General features: G+C 42.1%; 1 protein-coding gene across 1 annotated transcript in view; it reads right to left on the reverse strand.

Annotated features, from left to right (window-relative positions):
• Nucleotides 1–11312, reverse strand: part of LOC110336231 (disintegrin and metalloproteinase domain-containing protein 5-like) — a 55224-nt gene extending 43912 nt beyond the window's left edge. The window contains exons 1-10 of the mRNA XM_021218690.1: nucleotides 11258–11312; nucleotides 10082–10161; nucleotides 9490–9545; nucleotides 6997–7075; nucleotides 6631–6707; nucleotides 4504–4681; nucleotides 3517–3582; nucleotides 2447–2518; nucleotides 2058–2215; nucleotides 1369–1450 (exon numbers count right to left, since the gene is read on the reverse strand). Of these exons, the coding sequence (XP_021074349.1) occupies nucleotides 1369–1450; nucleotides 2058–2215; nucleotides 2447–2518; nucleotides 3517–3582; nucleotides 4504–4681; nucleotides 6631–6707; nucleotides 6997–7075; nucleotides 9490–9545; nucleotides 10082–10161; nucleotides 11258–11312 (903 nt within the window). The remainder of the gene's footprint in view (nucleotides 1–1368; nucleotides 1451–2057; nucleotides 2216–2446; nucleotides 2519–3516; nucleotides 3583–4503; nucleotides 4682–6630; nucleotides 6708–6996; nucleotides 7076–9489; nucleotides 9546–10081; nucleotides 10162–11257) is intronic.
• Nucleotides 11313–18698: the final 7386 nt, after the last annotated feature.

Raw genomic sequence — 18698 nt, forward strand, 5'->3', positions numbered from 1 at the left:
AGGAGGAGGAGGAGGAGGAGGAGGAGGAAGTCTTTTTTTTAAAACGGCAGTGAATCAATCAACAAATCAAAAGGCAGCCCATGGGAAAGAAGTTGGAAAAGTATGTATCTGCTGAAGTGTGCATCATGTAAGGAGCTCTCATAACTCAATGAAAAAATGATTAATACGTGACAAAAATGTAGACGTGCTGAGAGCCAAACTTTACGGTACACAATACAGCCAGTAGTGTGAGTCCCTCGGTGTGACCATTCACTGGGGAAGTAAAGCCAAAACCACAGGGTTGGGTCATAACTAGTGCAGTGGCCAAAAGTACTGACAGACAAAAATAAAATAAAATAAAATAAAATAAAATAAAATAAAATAAAATAAAATAAAATACAGAGCATGGGTCTAAAATAGGGGACATTCCAAAGCCTTCATGGATCCTGTAGTCTCCCATCAACATCAGAATGATCAAAATGAAGACATTAAGTCAAACCACAAAAAGGAAAGGCAGCTCAGTCTATGCTAGGAATTGGGGGGGTGGGGAGATAGATAGGAGATAAAAACAAAAGGTATGTGCAACATTCTTCCACATCTGAGAAAGAGAGAAGAGATTCCTTCAGGGAGCTGCTCAGACACAACGAAGGAAAGCAGTTTCCACCCTTCTGCTAAGGGAGAAATTACTCTCCCAAAAGATTTACCCAAGGAAGATACACAGAACAACTCAGGAAGTTAGGATCCAAAACATTCTCTGGAGAAGCAGCTCAGGTTGGAGGTCTCTATCTGAGTCCTCCCCCACAGAGCTTGGGGAACCCTGCCGAAGAGAGGGATGGAAGACACCAGGAAAACATGGCCCTCAGAATCAACTCAGCGGGGCTCATAAGGGCTCACAAGCAGTGGTCAAAGAGCCTGCATGAGTCTGCGCTGGGTCCTCTTTCTACGTGCTGTGGTTATTGGCTTGGTGTTTTGGTGAGGAACCCTGATCTTGGGACCCCTTCACCTTACTGGGTTTGCTGACCCAGGCCTTGATGTAAGGGTATGTGCCTCACATCTTACTGTAACTTGCGATGCTGCATTCAGTTGATGTCCCTGGGAGACCTGCTCTTTTCTTGGGTGGGCAGAAGGGATGGGAATTGTGGGCTTGGAGAGGTGGGAGCCTGGGGAGTGGATCTGGGGGGGCAGAGAAACTGAGGGGAGTGGAGGGAGGAGGGAAGCTATGGTCAGGATGGATTATATGGGAGAAGAATAAATATATAAATACAAATAAATAAAGTAAGTAAATACATAATCAAGCAGATAAATAAAAGTTTTTCCTTCTTTAAAATATTTAGGAATTGTTCAAAACATGACTAAAGGGGGAGGGAGAACAAGATAGTAATTGCATACCAGGGCAACAGCAGCATTGTACTCCAGTTTGCACAGATTCCCTGGATATAGAGCCCCCGTGGAAGCAGGGTGCTCCTCAAATCTACACAATGATCATGAGTAGATTGAAAAGCAGTGTTAGTAATATCAAAGTTTTCATAGGATCAAATATCACTAAACATTTACTGTAACCTAAGCTCTATGCAGCTACAGGGCTGTCCTATTTGAATATACTTCCCGGGGCTTCGCTATGAAGAATATTTTAATGCATCCATTGCGAAGCTGATAACTACCTAGAAATATATGAGGATAAGCTCAAATCATCTATTGATAGTGCCCTTGCCCCAGCAGTGGTGATGTTCCAGTCTGGTTCCATCTATTCTGCATGTGTGTTTGTGGGTGTATCAAATTTTGAGTATTTAGCTAGAAATCCCTACAACTTCAATTTTTAGGCCCTGCTATTTATTTATCACTAAGAGTTAGTACTTCTTTATTAGAAAATGAAATGATTAACTAGGTGAGTAATTAGATAGGAAACAGAACTGTAGAGATTTGATAACAGGTTAACAGACATGTGTAAGCCAAATCAGTTGGATTCATTCTCATAGACTTATAACTTCTAATTTCTTACAACAAAAATTTCAAAATTAATATATTACATCATGTGAGTTATTCCTTCAATGTTAGTAGGTACAGAATTATGTGCTTACGCCAGTAAGTATGCAACGTGGTGTGGTCTATACTCGTGTTTCCAAATTGAAAACTGAACCAATAAGTCATTGGGTGCCTCTGAGAAATTAATTTTGTTTTCCTTCGACCAGATTTCAATGGAGTTTATTACAACAGTCAGTTTTAACTTGGAGAGCATCTAAAAAGATAAAGGAGAACTTGTATCTAATTTTGAGCATCACTTGAAACACCTAAAAACATATTTAGCATGGTTATTTCAGGTTACAAAGAGGCTTCAGGAGCTTAGCAAAATATGACACACATTAATTCATATGTGTGTGCATGTGTGTGTGTGTATGTATGTATATATATATATATATATATATATATATATATATATTAAAAAATAAACTTGCTTTTGAAAACTCACAGTGTTAACGAAACCGATGATCTGAATGACTTTCTGTAGCACAACTTTAGTATCAGAGCCCATGTAATCAAACTGAAAAAAAAAAAAAAAAAAAAAAAAAAATGCCAAGTTCTAAAAAAAAAAAAAAAAAAAAAAAGAATGACTTGAAATAGACAAGTCCACGCCCTTAAGCATACAGGTGCCCTGAGTAAACCTTAAGAATCCACGAAAGGAGACCTGGGGGTAGGGCTGGGGGCAGGGGTGGGGTGAGAGCCAAATACATACGGTATTGACAACAGAAGGGGGACATACTAGGAACAGAATGACATAAACAGATAGAGGATTAGTAGGGGATGAAAGAGGCAACCCATCTAAGAAGAGCACATAGAAAACTCCTATTTTATAAACTAACTGAACATCATCATGTCAGAAGGGCGTAAACAGAGGTAACCTGCTAATGCAGATAGTGCTGCTTCTGGTAGCAATGGGTTCTTAAAGGGAAATCCCAGTGCCACATGCTAAATACCTCTGATGCTAAAAGTTCCCAAAACAATACAGACGACGATTGTTCATAAGAAATCGGAACTAGCTGGGTAGTGGTGGCACACACCTTTAGTCCCAGCACTTGGGAGGCAGAGGCAGAGGCAGGCGGATTTCTAAGTTTGAAGCCAGCCTGGTCTACAGAGTGAGTTCCAGGAGGGCCAGGACTGCACAGAGAAACCCTGTCTCGAAAAAAAAAAAAAAATCGGAACTAAAACTTTATTGCCAAGAAAAACATATACTCCCGAGACGAGACACAGAGGAGTCAAGCTGGAATGGAACCAGTAGCTCATGCTCTGCTATCTTGTCTCCCCCAGTGTCAGAAGACAACTATGAGACAAATGTCTTCAATGGCCTTGCCCAGCTGTGGACTCTGCAGGCTACAGTACTGACCTGTCAAGGAAAGACAGGGATGGCCCCTGGTACCATAAGGGAGTACACCGAAGTGGAGAGAAGGTCACACAGGGCACAAAGGCAGATATGGTCACAACACACTATTCTCATCTAGGAAATGGTCAAAATCAACAGAACATAAAGAGAAGAGGACACACCAGCTTTTTATCCACAATGATATCCATCTTAATGAATCGTTGGCGTAACATGATAAATCCAGCTTTCTGAAAAACACAATGGCATGGGTCCTGAGAAACATATCTAAATGTTCCCTTCTATTAGAATTATTTTTATCAACAAGGCGAAAGATAGGTGCTATTGCTTGTAATAATTCTGTTTCCAGGCACAAAATGTAAGGACTTCCTTTAGAGGATCTCCCAGCACAGACGTGCCATGGTTAGCAATAACTTTCATTTAGATGTCTCTAGCTGGATGGTAAGTCAGGAATCTATAACATTTGAAATAACATGCTAGGTTTATCCCCAAATCCTTGTTTTTTTCTTAACCCTTCTGATAATCTCAAACTATCCACAGAGGAGGATATTTTTGCTAACAGGTAGGTGTGAGAAAGCTGCCTTTAGCTAACCATGCATTTCAGAGGACTCCTGAAGTTTACAGTTGATGGTGTTCACCTTGCCAGTTCATGGGTCTTGGCTAAGGGAACGCTCATTACTTAGTTGACCTTATGTAAGTCATTGGAATTATCTATTTTTGAATGGCAAGGAAAGTGTTAATACTTTCACTGAAGTGACCTGGAAATTTAATTATCTAAAGTTGTCGCCTCACTTTCAGTTCTATGCTCAAAGCTCCTTGCTTCTGGTATTCATTAAGTGTTTACTGAATTTGTGTCCAATTTCAACTGTCAATCCACGAGCTACTGTAAGATGACACAGGACCTTCCTTTACAAAGTAAAGCCATGCCAGCAAGGCCTGGTGGCGCGTGCCTTTAACGTCAGGACTTGGGAGGCAGAGGCAGGCAGGTCTCTGGTGAACTCTAGGACAGCTAGGGCTATACAGAGGAGAAGAAAAAAAAAAGAGGGGGGGTGTTTAAAAAGTAAAACCGTAGTAAGGTGTATTGCAAAAGAAAAAATACATTTTTTATTTCACAAAATTATAATAAATAAGTAGAAACAATGAACACTGACCTTCATGTTGCTTCGGAATTGATAATCTGATTCATCAGACCAACCGTATGACTGATTCTTTCCCAGGTCAGGAATCACAGCATGTTTGTTTGTGTTCTCATAGATCACGTGCACAAATCCTGACAGGGTTTCCACGGGCTCGATTGCATAGGAGACATTTTCAAATTGTATTGTTCCCCTGGGTGATCGAACAGTTAAAGGAAAGCTACAATAATTCATCCAAATCTATAAAATTCTAAAGGCAAATGTTGGCCAGGGTTTTCTTCAGTCTGAAGCCATCTTGGATGGCATATTTTACCTGTATTTTTGTCAAGGTTATCCCAGAACTACATCACTGTGCTATGGGATTGCTCGTGCCTGTCTGTTATAGACATTAAAGAGGTCAGGTGAAGACATGGATATGTGTCCCTAAACAACTAAGATTCTCCACTGTATTAGTATTAGCTTTCTGTACTAGTGTGTGGAGTCTGTGGGTTCTCTTTTCCTTCATCTTGGGTTGTGTGTTGGTTGGTCACTGTTAACTTGACACAAACTTGAGACATAGCTTTTAAAAGAGGTAGGTGGTCTTAATTGAGAGGATGCCTCCAACAGATAGATTGTCCCTGTCTTAGTCAGTGTTTCTATTCCTGCACAAACATCATGACCAAGAAGCAAGTTGGGGAGGAAAGGGTTTATTCAGCTTACATTTCCACATTGCTGTTCATCACTGAAAGAAGTCAGGACAGGAACTCAAGCAGGTCAGGGAGCAGAAGCTGATGCAGAGGCCATGAAGGAATGTTCTTTACTGGCTTGCTCAGCCTGCTCTCTTATAGAATCCAAGACTACCAGTCCAGAGATGGTGCCACCTACAAAGGGCCCTTCCCCCTTGATCACTAATTGAGAAAATGCCCCACAGCTGGATCTCATGGTGGCATTTCCCCCAACTAAAGCTCCTTTCTCTGTGATAACTCCAGCTGTGTCAAGTTGACACAAAACTAGCCAGTACAGTCCCGGTATGTAGGCAAGCCTTTGGGGTGTTCTCTTGACTGATGACTAATATGGGAGGGTCCAGCCCTTTTTGAGCAGTGCCATCCCTGGGTGTGGTCCTGGGTCATAGATGACCGCCGACTGAACTGAGCAACCCGTGAGGAGCAGTCCTCCTATCTGGTCTCTGCATCAGTTACTGCCTCTGAGTTCTTGACCTGACATGCTAGTGTGATGGGCTTGTAAATGGTAAGATGAGATAAAGCCTTTCCTCCCCAGGTTGTTTTGGTCATGGTGTTATATCACAGCAAGAGAGAGACCCTGACTAAGACAGGTCTCTTATCTATGATACATTTGACTTTTTTTCCCTCGATACCTTGGTCATAAATTATTAGTGTGGGTGAACTGAAGGAAACACATGCCTAAAAGTGGCCAATAAACAGAAGTTACTATTATCCTCAAGAATTCCCATTTATTCTAGTAAATCAAAATCAACAGTGGGTAGGAACTAGAGAAGTTTGGAAGTATTGATTACCACTCCCCAACACTCAAGACATCTTGAGGCCTCAACTACTAGGTCCCGTGAGAATCCATACATGGCCTCTCCCCGGGAACAGAACAGACTCACAAATTCTCAATTTGGATTCATTTCTCAGAGGACTGAAAAATAAAGCTGAATACAGAATGAGAACGGGCGTACAGAGGACTAACTCGTAAGACAGCATACAGTGCTGGCGATTTTGGCTTCTATCCCAGTTGCTTTGTTGTCAATTCAACACAGGCTAGAGTCTTCGGAAAGGGAAACTTCAGTGGAGAAAGTGGCTCCATCATATCGCCTATAGGCAAGCTTGTATTTTCTTGATTAATGATTGGTGTGAAGGACCCAGGCTACCATGGGTGATGTCACCACCTCTGGGACAGATGACCCAGAGTGGTGTAAGAAAGCAAACTGATCAAGTCATGGACAATAAGTAAGCCACATTCCTCCATGACCTTGGTTTCAGAGCCTGCTTCCAAGCGTCTGTCCTGACTTCCATTAACGATGGACTATTAGCCAAGAAGCACTAATGAAACATACTCTGCCCTCCCAAGTTGCTTTTTGTCATGGGCTGTCTCACCGCAATAGAAACCTATGTAGGAAAATATCTTTAAATAATATACTACCTGAGTCCTGTGCAAATGGTGAGGGTCACGATAGAATTTGGAAAACCTGCAACATATCCATTGTAATTGCAATTTTCCTGGGGGGAAAAATATACAAATGAAAGCCGATGGTTAAGTCGTCCTTAAACACACATCCAAGACATGTCGTGCACATTTATTATCTCCCTACCTCAATATTTTTGCACGATAGTCCAATTACCCAATCATTTTATATTAAGCAGGAAATAGCATCAGAGTAGGTTATACAATTCCAAATTGTATCATCAATTTCAATGTATCAAGTAATACTAAAGTCATTAGAGATTGTTCATTTTTAAGAGAAAGCCCAAATAGCAAATCTGTACATAAGAAAACCTTACGGCTTACCAGAGCTGACAAAGGTTGAGAATGTCGAACATCATTTCTGTCATAAGTATAAACCTCTGCAGTTGACATTATAAATGATCTATGCAAAGAATAAAAAAAAATCCCGAAAACATCTTCCAATGGAGTAAATGAAAAAGATAAGTCTTCATATACAAATTGACATATACGAATTGAATACAGCTCTCAGCCTCTATATTCCATTGTCTAAATAGCTTCCTGTCACTGATATGAGCCTTTGAATAGAGAAGACACTAAAATGAACATTAATGGGCCACTCAAGATGGTAGCTAACTCAACTGGAAAATAATACAGGCGCCGATGTCCAGGGCCTTTGAAATCTTTGTCATTGCCATTCATTACATTCAGATGCTATACTTGAATCTCTAAATTAGAATGTGGGATTCACACTAATATTAGACAATTCTCTTGATCTCACTACAAATTTATGTTCCATCAGCTCCATAAATTCCAGTCATGTTGCTCCTAATCCATTCCCTCCCACTCCTTCACTTCCCCTTCCCCCTTCTCGTCTTTCTCCTCTTCCTTCTCCTCCTCATCTCCCACCTCCTCCTCTTCTTCCTCCAGTTCTCCCTCCTCCTCTTCTTCCTCCTTCTTCAATTCCCCCTCCTCTTCCACCTCCTTCTTTTCCCCCCTCCTCCTGCAGTTCCTCCTCCTCCTCCTCCTCCTCCTCCAATTCTCCTTCCTTTTCCTCTCCCTCCTCCTCCTCTAGTTCTCCCTCCTCCTCTCCATCCTCCTCCAGTTCTCCCTCCTCCTTCTAGTCCTCCTCCTTCTCCTCCTCCTCCTTCTCCTTCCCCTCCTCCTCCTCCAGGTCCTCCTTCTCTTTATCCTCCTCCTCCTCTTCCCGCTCCCCACTTCCACCTCATCCTTCTCGACACAACTATGTAGACACAACTGAATACTGGGCCCACAGACAGGTACCATCAAGATCTTCTCCAAGTTCTTAATAACAATAGTCAGAAATTTCTCTTGTAGTCTCTCACCCCAGTAAATGTTTAAAAGCTTGCCACCATTCCTACCAGTCATGGCATACACCTTCCCAATCAGTCACTCTCACATCCTCTGAATCTGCCTTACTTCTCTCCTTAATCGGTGTTATTGTTTTATTATGTGAGATAAAGCCCTTATACCTGTGCCCCAGATCCCATCCCATACATGAATGAGCTCGGAGCCATTTCTCTCCTGTGATTTCTGTACGCTTGTGCAGTTATTAGAAAAGCTGTGTTTAAGTGACTACCAAGTGAAGGCATTCTCGTTTGCTGTCACGCTCCAATACTGCTCTGTCCTATTTTAAGTGTTCACAGCTTATTTGTTTATCATAACTGTCATCTACACACATATCTCTCCCACTTACTTGGTTATTTATTTATTTATTTATTTTGTGCTTATGACTACACTGTTGCTGTCTTCAGACACACCAGAAGAAGGCATCAGATCTCTTTACAGATGCTTGTGAGCCACCATGTGGTTGCTGGGAATTGAACTTGGGACCTCTGGAAGAGCAGTCAGTGCTCTTAACCACTGAGCAGCCCATCTCTCCAGCCCCCCACTTTCTTGGCTCTTAACCACCCTTAAGGTTCTGTGGGAAATGTCTAAAAGCAACAGCTTTTTAAATTCAAAAGGCACATTTCTGCTCAGACCTGTAGCGATTATGCACACCTGCCTGAAACAACGACCACTCACGCATCCCCATCTCTGACTTATTACACCTTCTCCTCTGCCTCTTGTCCTGCCTCCCTGATCCTCCAGCTTCATCTTCCAGGTTAGCTACACACTTCCCCACCAAACGCCAAAGTATCTGTTCATTTCCAAGGTTCATAAGCACTTTCTGTATATGTGGGCCAATCAATAGCACAGCTACTGCTTACTATGGAGTCTACAGACCTTTTGAACATCCTCAGAGATTCAAATTCTTATAGACACCTCTCCACTGGAAAATACTGTAAGTATTCAATCCCCCTTTAAATATCTTCCTGGCTCATAATCATCACTTAGATACACAATATAGCCTCTCCATTTCCTTGAGAAAGACTTAGAGGATCTGCGGTCCCTCACTGTTTCCCGGTTGTTCTACTGAGTCCGTCTGGAGGCCTGTGGAGTCTGTCTTTCTCGTGCTGTAACTTACGATTCACCCCCATCAACCCTCACACTGATCACCTGACCTGTGGGAGCCCAGTGTGTGCACTGCACCTTTTACATTGTCTTCAGGCACCTCCTGAATTGCAAAGAACATTACTCAAGCATTCCTTGACAAAGTTTAATAAAACTCTGCTTCTTAGAACTGGTACCTTGGAATACATTTTCCTGTTCTATACATGTTCTTCAGGCCTTGTTTTATCCTCTTTGTACGTCTAGGACCTTGTCTAATGGCCACCATTCAGTAGCCATTAATACATCTGAACTGAAGAGATTATAACCATAACTCTTGTAAAAAGTCAAAACCTTGACATTTGGAAGGACAAAATAAGTACTTACTGTTTTTTAAGGTGGATGAAATGGGGGGTTTCATTTATTGTAATAAGATAAGCCATCTGTAACAGGAATATTTTTAAAATGTCAGTCACGTGCTAGCTCATGTGTTTAATCCACTGTATGTTTTAAAGGAATGACAAAATTAATACATATATAATATATAAGAGATATAGATAATACATATATATATACATACATACACATACACACACACACATCTTTTGACTTCCTGTCTCATGTAGATTTCTGAGTCTTCAAGATTCTAAACTGAGAGCTAGGCTTAGCAGCTGTGGCCAGCTGAAGCTTGCCTGGTATTAATAAACCAGTATCATCTGGCTTAGCCAATGCAAGCTTCACCTCACCCTCAGAATCAGTTCCCTCTTACCCCAGCCTCAGCCTCACTGTAACCAGGGGAGGACACACCTGCTGCTTGCTGCCTTTTTGGCACCTGTGGGGTGCCCATCCCTCCTATCCCACAATGCTCTGCTGCAGAGGAGTTTCTCTGGGCTCTACCCGCTCCCTCTATCTAAGCAGCTTGGGTCACGATGTGCACAGCCTCACAGGAGCGAGCCTATAAAGATGGTGTTGCCCTTACATGGTTTTCTGGATCTGTTTCCACATCCAGTGATGAGATCTTTTCAGGAACAGTTGTCTGCAGGGTGGTTCTCTGAGGATCTAAAAGTAAAATATAACTAATACTGTTTTGATATCTTATTTTTTGAGTCTAACTGTGCATCTCTTTCTCTACATTAGTAGTTGTTTTGAGTGGCTTATACATCTTTTCTTTTACCCTTCCCACTGTCTATTAAATTGTTGCTAATTCATCCTCCTCTCCTTCCCTCTTCTCTCTTCTCTTCCTACTCTCTGCTACACAGCTAAACTACTCAAATACCGAACGTCAGGGTTGTAAAAGGCTTAGGAACATATAGACTCACGCTGAAAGAATGCTGGTTATTAAGGAAGTGGAAGTCGGTTTTCTCTATTGGCCCAACAACCCTAGGTATTATCAGGCATACTCTGGGAAGCCCCCACGCCCAGGAGAAGTTGGACAGTCAAGGGACTTCATTGTTTTGTGTGCTTTCTTGGTTTTACTTTGGCACTTTTTTTTTTTTTCCGAGACAGGGTTTCTCTGTGTAGTGGAACTCACTTTGTAGACCAGGCTGGCCTCCAACTCAGAAATCCGCCTGCTTCTGCCTCCCAAGTGCTGGGATTAAAGGTGTGCGCCACCACCGCCCGGCTACTTTGGTACTTTTTAATCTTATTAGGGTTTTTTTCCCTTTTATTTTGCTTTGTTTTGATTTTGTTTGGAGGTTTTTGTTTAAGGCAAGAGAAAGAATATGAAGTTGAGTGGGTAGGGCGGTATTGAGGATCTGAGGGAGGGAAAAGAATATGAAAAAAAAAAATTTTTTAAAAGAAATTAGTCAAGAAAAACTGTAGAGGGCAGCAGTTGGCAAGCCAGGGACTTAAACGGAAAACAAACCAAAACAAAACAAAAAGCAAAACAAACAAAAAAGCCAGTTTCTTTGTAGTGATGAATTGAGTCAGGACTACCATTTACACACAGAGTAACAGAATTGGGAGCCCGGATACCATTCGTTGTTATCTGTGTTACAGATATGAAACCATCTCACTCCAGAGAATGCTTTGCAGCCAAAGAGGAGCAAAGAGAAAGCCAGGCTAGTTTAGTGAGCAGGGGGTCGCAGACTTCGCCTCTGCCCTCTCAGAAGCCAGAAGCTAGAAGCCCCGGAGCAGCTTCGATCTCTGTACTCACTCTGGCCTGCCTGCAGCCCGTTAAGATGCAAAACGAGCAAAAGAAGAAGGAACATGGCTCCCTTGGTGGTCTTGGAACTTAGCTGCGGAGCATCAGGCTGGGCAGGGTGGGCGTTGTGTCCAGTAACGGAAGCTCCGGCCCCTGAACCTGCAGGGTTGTCGCTAGGGAAACCAGAGCAGAAAGGGCTGGAGAATAAGATGCATAGCTTCAGTTACCAACCATCCTGCTAACTGTAAAAAGGAAGGTGGATGCCTGCAGGTTTACTCTTCGGGCTAGGAAGAGCTGGTAAGGGTTTTCTTTGTATCATTTATCATGCCTTTTAAAAATAATTTCCACATCACTGAGGAAAAGATATACGAAAATGTTCAGGTTACTGACGGCAGCCACGCATCTTCCGGGATACTTCGGCGTACTGTCCCCACAATTGAGAACAATAAAATGTTGCTAACATGGCTGATCATTTTCATAGCTGCATGCAGGACACCCCCTAAAATACTCGTTGGTCAAGCACAGACTTTCAAAACATTCTCTGCGGGATCATATTATCACCCTCTTAATTCTGCAACCCTGCGTTTCTCCCTGTATTGGTCTTTTAAAGGGGTGGGCATATAAACTGAAGGACTTACAAGAGCCAGGAAAACAGAAATCAGCCATAAAGTGAGGAGGGGAGGAACCCCAGAGAGCGATGGTGGGACATAGGTGCTATGAGAGGGGGAGGCATGAAACTTAACTGAGAAAGGGAGACAAAAGGAAAGATAAATAACATTAAGAATATTTTCAAAAATCCCTTTCTGATTTAAGGCTTTATTATTTTTTTTGGTGACCCATTAAAGGTGTAGTAGAGCAGAAAATAGAGAACTCAAGACAGAACTTATGTTCCATAGAGGTTCAAAGGAGAAAGAAATGGTAATAAGAGTTCCAGGATGGAAAAACATACACTTTAATAGGAAATTATCGATACAGTATTTTGAATATATTGAAAGTGGATTGGCCAGGGTTCTGGTAGTGGAAGAAACACCCCAACAATCAACTTAAAAAGAGAAAAGGTTCCTCCCCCCCCCTTTTGTTTTTGGAGATTCTCTCCTATGGCGACTTGCAGTGTTGTTTTGGGCCATTATGGTAGAAAGTGCGTGGGAACAGAAAGCAGAAGGGGAGGCAGGGCAGTGTTAGGGTTTCATCATCTCCTTTAAGAGTATAGCTCAGTGGTCTAAGTCTTTCCATGAGTTGCAGTCTGGGCACTAATCTCATGAACCTGTGGGGGATACTCATGCAATCTGAAGTAGGGAGAAGGTTGGAGTAGAACCTCACTGTATGTGTTACGCTGTAGCCCTCCCAGAGCTTGAAGTTCCTTTTTCCTCTATTGTCTTTTGCACTTAGCAGTTCAACCTGGACCACATATTTACATGCAAAATAAAGTAATGAACTATTGATGTGTCATAGGAAAAAAAAGAATATTTTTAAAGCTACAGGAAACATTTTAGAAGCTAACTTAAAAATATATATCATATATGCATATTTAGATTGTTTTCCTATTTTTAGTGGAGTTGTACCACAGCGAGTTATAATGCTTTCCCCAAGAGATACAGACAATCTACCAAAAATCCTAATATCAGGCAATGGAGAACCTCCTTTGTAGTTTTTGGTCAAGTGGGCCCAAGCCCTTGGTTGCCTTACAAGATTTGAAGGCAGAATCCTATGACTGAAAATACCACACTGTGAACACAAGGCCTTGTTGGATGAATGTAGATCTGCCCTGGAGGCTCCTCCTTGGGGCTGGGGTCTCACAGTATCTGACAGTGTTCTGCAAGCTCCCAAAGAAGTAGAGCAAGCACAATGACCAGCATGGCAAGACAGCCCTCAAGTTCAAGTGTGACACTTTTATCTCAGGGTGAACGACAACTGTCCAGTAGGAAGACCTAAGGTCTATTCAATAGGAAGGAATTCTAGCTTGGTAAATTTGGTATAAACCTAGCTAAGTACCCACAGCTGAAGAGACTATAGATGTTAGAGTAGAAAAACTTACACTACAATTCTCTTAAACCAATGTAATTTCTAAGTGCATCTAGATACTCATCTGTATACTCACGGGTAAGTAAAGCTTGCATCCCTCATCAAAGAAGCTTCTTTTTGCAAAGAGATGGAGATTATGATAGGAATCCACGGCCCAGCCCAGGTTGGCTATTCAAGGGACAGCGTGACATGGTTCCCAGCCCTGAACAGAGCCATCAGAGTGTGGGCCTATACAGGTGTGAATGGTTGCTGAGGGCATAATGCTTGTTTGTATAATAATGTGTATATTTTCATGTTCCTCCTTCAGGGAATGCTTCTGCTGTTAAAAGACTCCAAGAGACAGGTGAGGGTGTGTCTAGGTCCTTAGCAAAAAAAAAAAAAAAAAAAAGGTAAACACTGAGGCCTCCAGGACAGCTCTTAAGGCTATGGGAAAGAAAACATATGTTCAAAAATAATATAATTTCTCAACTATGCAAAACGTAAGGATGCGATATGGATTATATAAGGGGCTTCATTGACCTAACAGAACAGAGGCAGCTGCACTATGAACCAGCTTCTCAGAAAGATACAAAGGCAGGCAGATTCCTGTGTTAAAGGTCAGCCTAGAACAGAGCTCTTTTGAGCCCAGACATGGTGGGAATGGTAATCTCATGACAGGATCCCACCCAGCTAGCTTATTGACTATGCTTACAAGGGCAGGCAGATCTCTGAATTCATTTGCAATGTGTGCTTGCTTTCTCTAGGGGCTGGGGTCATGGGATGCTGGTTCATGGGATAACCAAAAGGGAACCTGGGGTAATGACTGAGTTGATATGTAAATAAAAGCCTGGGCTTCGGGTTTGTAAGAGATGAGCTTTCCAGAGAGTTTTAAGAATTGTAAGATAGAGAGAGAGCTGTCTGGAAAGCTGCCTCAAGCAGAACATAGGCTGTCAGCTTGAAAGCCACAATTTCACCTCAAGCCGGTTTTTTTTCCACCATTCTCAAACACCTCTTCTCTCAGACTCCCCATCTCCAAGCCATGGCCGGTCCTCAGCAATCTACAACCGGTCAAACTGCAGAGAACGAGCGGCTGCAGGTGCTCAGACACAACTGCAATGCTTCCGTGGGGAAGGGGGCAGAGAATCTGTAAGAGCAAGAGAACCAGGACTCCTGCCATGAGACCGTGTCCTCTAGACACGGCAGGTGGAGCTGAGTGCATGAGATCTCAGCATATTGTTAACCTAACCAAGTCCTGAATAGTGACAGCAGTCATTACCCTAGTGTTGATGGAGGGAGGGAATTTTAGTAAGCCTTTATAAGCCCAGTCCCTCAATCAAGAGCTATAAGCAAGCTGAAGAACCAATTTTCTCCAGGGAGCATCAGGTTATCCAGTCCCAAATTCTTAGTCTGAAGCACATGCACATGCAAGCAACAATAAATAGACTTTATGGGTTGCTGCGTGTGTGTGTGTGTGTGTGTGTGTGTGTGTGTGTGTGTGTACACACGCATGTGCACGTGCACGCGCATGACTGTGCATGTGGGTGTGCATGTTTAAAGGAATATTATTAATGAACTTATGAATTTAAGAAGGGTAGGTGCACTAGAGGGGGCAGAAGGGCAGAAGGGACACAAATGGCATAAGTACAAAAGTCAATGTAATAAAAAGCAACATAGTGATTTCCTACTCTCCACTGGCACTTGTTTCTTTGTAGACCCTAGCCCAAATTATAATTATAATAAAATCCAGCCACACCCCACATTAACATATCATTCTGTTGGAAAAGTTAAAATGTGTTTAGTAAGTTTGCTTTGAAATCACTTTGCCACAGTTAAAGAAAAAAAAAATAGGAATGGTAACAGAATAACATCTCACTTTCAAAAGGGACCAAGCAATCAAGTCATACAGTCACACAGAACAGAATGAGTAGAATGGACACTGTCGCTTGCAGTATCGGCTTGCACAAGTAAAGTTAGGAGACCGATTAAAATAGCCTTAAATTAGGAGAAAGAGGTGTGCTTTCTGACCTCCCAACATGCCTGTGCCTAAAAGGTGAGATGACTTGCCTGGCCTCCCCAACAGTTGGAGAAACATGACCTGTGTTGACCTAGTCAGATTCCTATATCTGTTCAAGTTCCTGATGTTTCTAATAGGACCGAAAAACTAATGCCCCACATGGGTGTTCACAAAACCTCCAATGCACCCTAACACTGAACAACGCCATTGCTGCGTGTCTAACGTGGGCACGGCCTCTGGAGCAGTTTGAAATAGAACTGGCCCTGGCGTCTCACACTTTGAATGCTGACTCTTCCCGTAGTTGGGGCTATTCAGAGAGGCTCTGGAGCCTTTAATCGGTGGGGTCTGTCGTACAGAAGTCAATGACGAAGGGTAAGCCTTTGAGAGTTCTACCTGGCCCCTGATATTCCCTCTCTATTCTCTTGTAGTGGTTTTCAACCCACAGGTTGCAACTCCCTTGGGGGTCAAATGACCCTTTCACATGGGTCAAATATCAGATGTCCTGCATATCAGGTACTTACATTATGATTCATAACAGTAGCAGAATTAGAGTTATGAAATAGCAAAGTCATTTTATGGTTGGGGGTCCCCCAACATGGGGAACTGTGTTACAGGGTAACAGCATTTGGAAGGCTGAGAGTCGAGCCTATTCTCTCCCACCTCCTCCTCTCTTCAAGTACATAGTGACATGAAGTGCAGACTCTGCACACGCTTCCACCATGAGAAGCAGCCAGTCTTTCTTAGACTCCGTGGACCAAAACATTTTGAAGCCACAATCCAGGATAAACCCTTTCTCCTTCATAGTTTCTGTCGGGTATCATCATAGCAGAACTGTACATATAACTAGCATAGGCTCTCTGCTATATCACTCACTGAAAACAAATGAGGGAAGGACTAAGGAAAACAGACCTCAATGACAAATTGATATTGCCTTCGAACAGGCCCCGGCCAAGCAGTTCCTGTAGTATCTTGTAGCTAATGTGTGTTAGTAAGTGATAGCTATAACATGTCTCTGCGTTTATATATCTATACAATAAAGTGGAAATATCCCATGCTCACAGATTCGAGTATTTACTGTTGTTAAAATGTCAGTAATACCAAACATGTCCACATACCACTAAGTTTTTCTGGTTGTTTTGTGTAGAGAACCCTACACAAATGAGATTTAAAAAAAAAAAAGTTCCTATTCATCTTTCTGGGTCTAGGTTACCTCACTCAGAGTGATTGTTTGCCTGAGATTTTCATAATAGTTTTCTTAATAGCTGAATAATTTTCCACTGGGTAGATATACCACGTTATCATTTTCCTTTCATTAACTGATGGGCACCTAGGCTGTATCTGTCTCCTGGATATTATTAGAGCAGCAAGGATAACCAAACATTTTCACAGTAGGCTATGGGTCTAGCTGGATCATATAATCTATGCTTTACCTCCATCTCTATGTTGGCTGACCAATTTGCACTCCCACCAGCAATGAATACATATCTCCCTTTCCCCACGTTGGTTGGTTGGTTGGTTGATTGGTTGGCTGTATTTGGTTTTGTGTTTTGTTTGGTTTTGTTTTGGATTTTAGCCATCGTGACTGGTATAAGATGGAATCTCAAAGTAGTTTTGAGCTTTCCTGATGACGAAGGGTGTTGAACATTTTCTTAAACTGTATTTCATCTTTTGAGAAGTGTTTAGCTCTATCATTGGCTTGATTTTTTTTAACTAAGTTGTTCATTTTTGTGAACATTAAGGAATAAAAATATTGCAGCCTCCTCTTGGATTGGTTTGAGGAAGAGTGAGCCTAAATTTGAATTCTCTTCTCCTCTCCCTGTGCTTCCCATCTGTCCCTAAAAGGGGGAACACTTATCAAACACCCCAAGGCTGTAGTGGACTTATTAGATCCAGCCTTGTTTCTCTGGAAGTTTACAGTCACCACTGATGGTCATCTATGGCTTTCTCAATCCCTATAGTGGTAGAATTCTAAAATCCCCCCCCCACTCAATGCCACCTGGAAAGAGAAAACTCCATTGAACTAGTTTAAAGAATGCCTATAGGGAGAGCAATGTCAGAGGTTTTCAATTTAGATAGCTTAGGATCAAATGACTAGTCCCATAGCTGTGACTAAGATAGTATGGATGTTTTATACAGATAAACCAAGTCAATATTTTATCCTCTGTCCTTGTACTTACAATAAATCGTTAGTTCCCTTTTATGACCTTTGACTCTAGGAATGTGTCCCTACGTTGTACATGCTTACTCTCTATCTCAGAAGCAATTAACTCATGACACGTGAAGACTGGCAGAGTTCTAATTGCAGTTTTCATATCAGAGAAGGCTTTAATAGCAGTCCTATAAAGGGCTTAATAATTACTAGCATAATTTTAGGAATTCTTATAGGATCATCATTAAGAATTAAGAAATCATCGATTTATCTATATAGTAATACTACCTAAGACAGTACATCTTCATTGATCTGCGGAAATCTGCACAGTAGGGTAGACTAATGACCAGGTATTATATATTAATTTTATAAGGACAGGAAAGGCACAGCAGCTGCAGGAATCACTTGCTAAGCTTTGTCCACTGGGCCTGGCCTCTCAAAGGCTCTTTCATCAGTTTCCCAGGGAAATTTTTCTGGAAGATCATCAGCTTGCTTTTAGCCTCTCCTGAGTAGCTCCTGGCAGCTCCTCATAACTGCCACATGGCATGTTGTATTCTAACACCTATGTTCCCTGACTGAGTGGAACGTTTAAGTTTCCAGCCACCAAACACAGATTAGGTACCGTTGACCAGAATATACATGCCTGTGGGAAATCATGGGGCAGTTTTACAAAACCAGAACCCAATGGGATTATATCTGTCTCCTAGATTATTAAATAGTGATCTTTTGGCTTTTCTTTTTTCCTAATAAGAATGGGACCCAGATTTCATCCAGACTTAGCCCCAATCAGCACCTTTGGTTTATGGGAAGTGGTATTTACTGTTAGGAGGGAAAGATTAACAGTGTTTACTATAATAGATCCTTCACGTGAGATTCTAAGCCTTTGTCTGTATGTTTTCCAGCTCCCTGTACAGTTAATTCTGGTCCACTTTTCCTTTCTGGATAAGATGTGTTGATCATAGTATGGAAGCATTCCCTCTGTTAACTTGGCTCTAGTGTTTCCTATGAGGTGGTGGCAGACGAGACACGGTGGCTGACCTCTGAACTTGGATGACCAAAAAGCAGCTTTGTGTGCCCTTGAGTGCATACCCTTCACCATGATGCACACCTTGCAGTGGACAAAGGGGACAAGAAAATGCCTCACTGATGTTCATGACAAAGCCTGAAGAGGGTTTTGAATCGTTTCCTTGTTTGTTCTCCTATTCAAATGAAGGCAAAACTGCATCAACCAGTGTAAGCACGCATGTGTGTGTGTGTGTGTGTGTGTGTGTGTGTGTGTGTGTGTGTGT

This window comes from Mus pahari, chromosome 19 (assembly GCF_900095145.1).
Source record: "Mus pahari chromosome 19, PAHARI_EIJ_v1.1, whole genome shotgun sequence".
Lineage (NCBI taxonomy): Eukaryota > Metazoa > Chordata > Mammalia > Rodentia > Muridae > Mus > Mus pahari.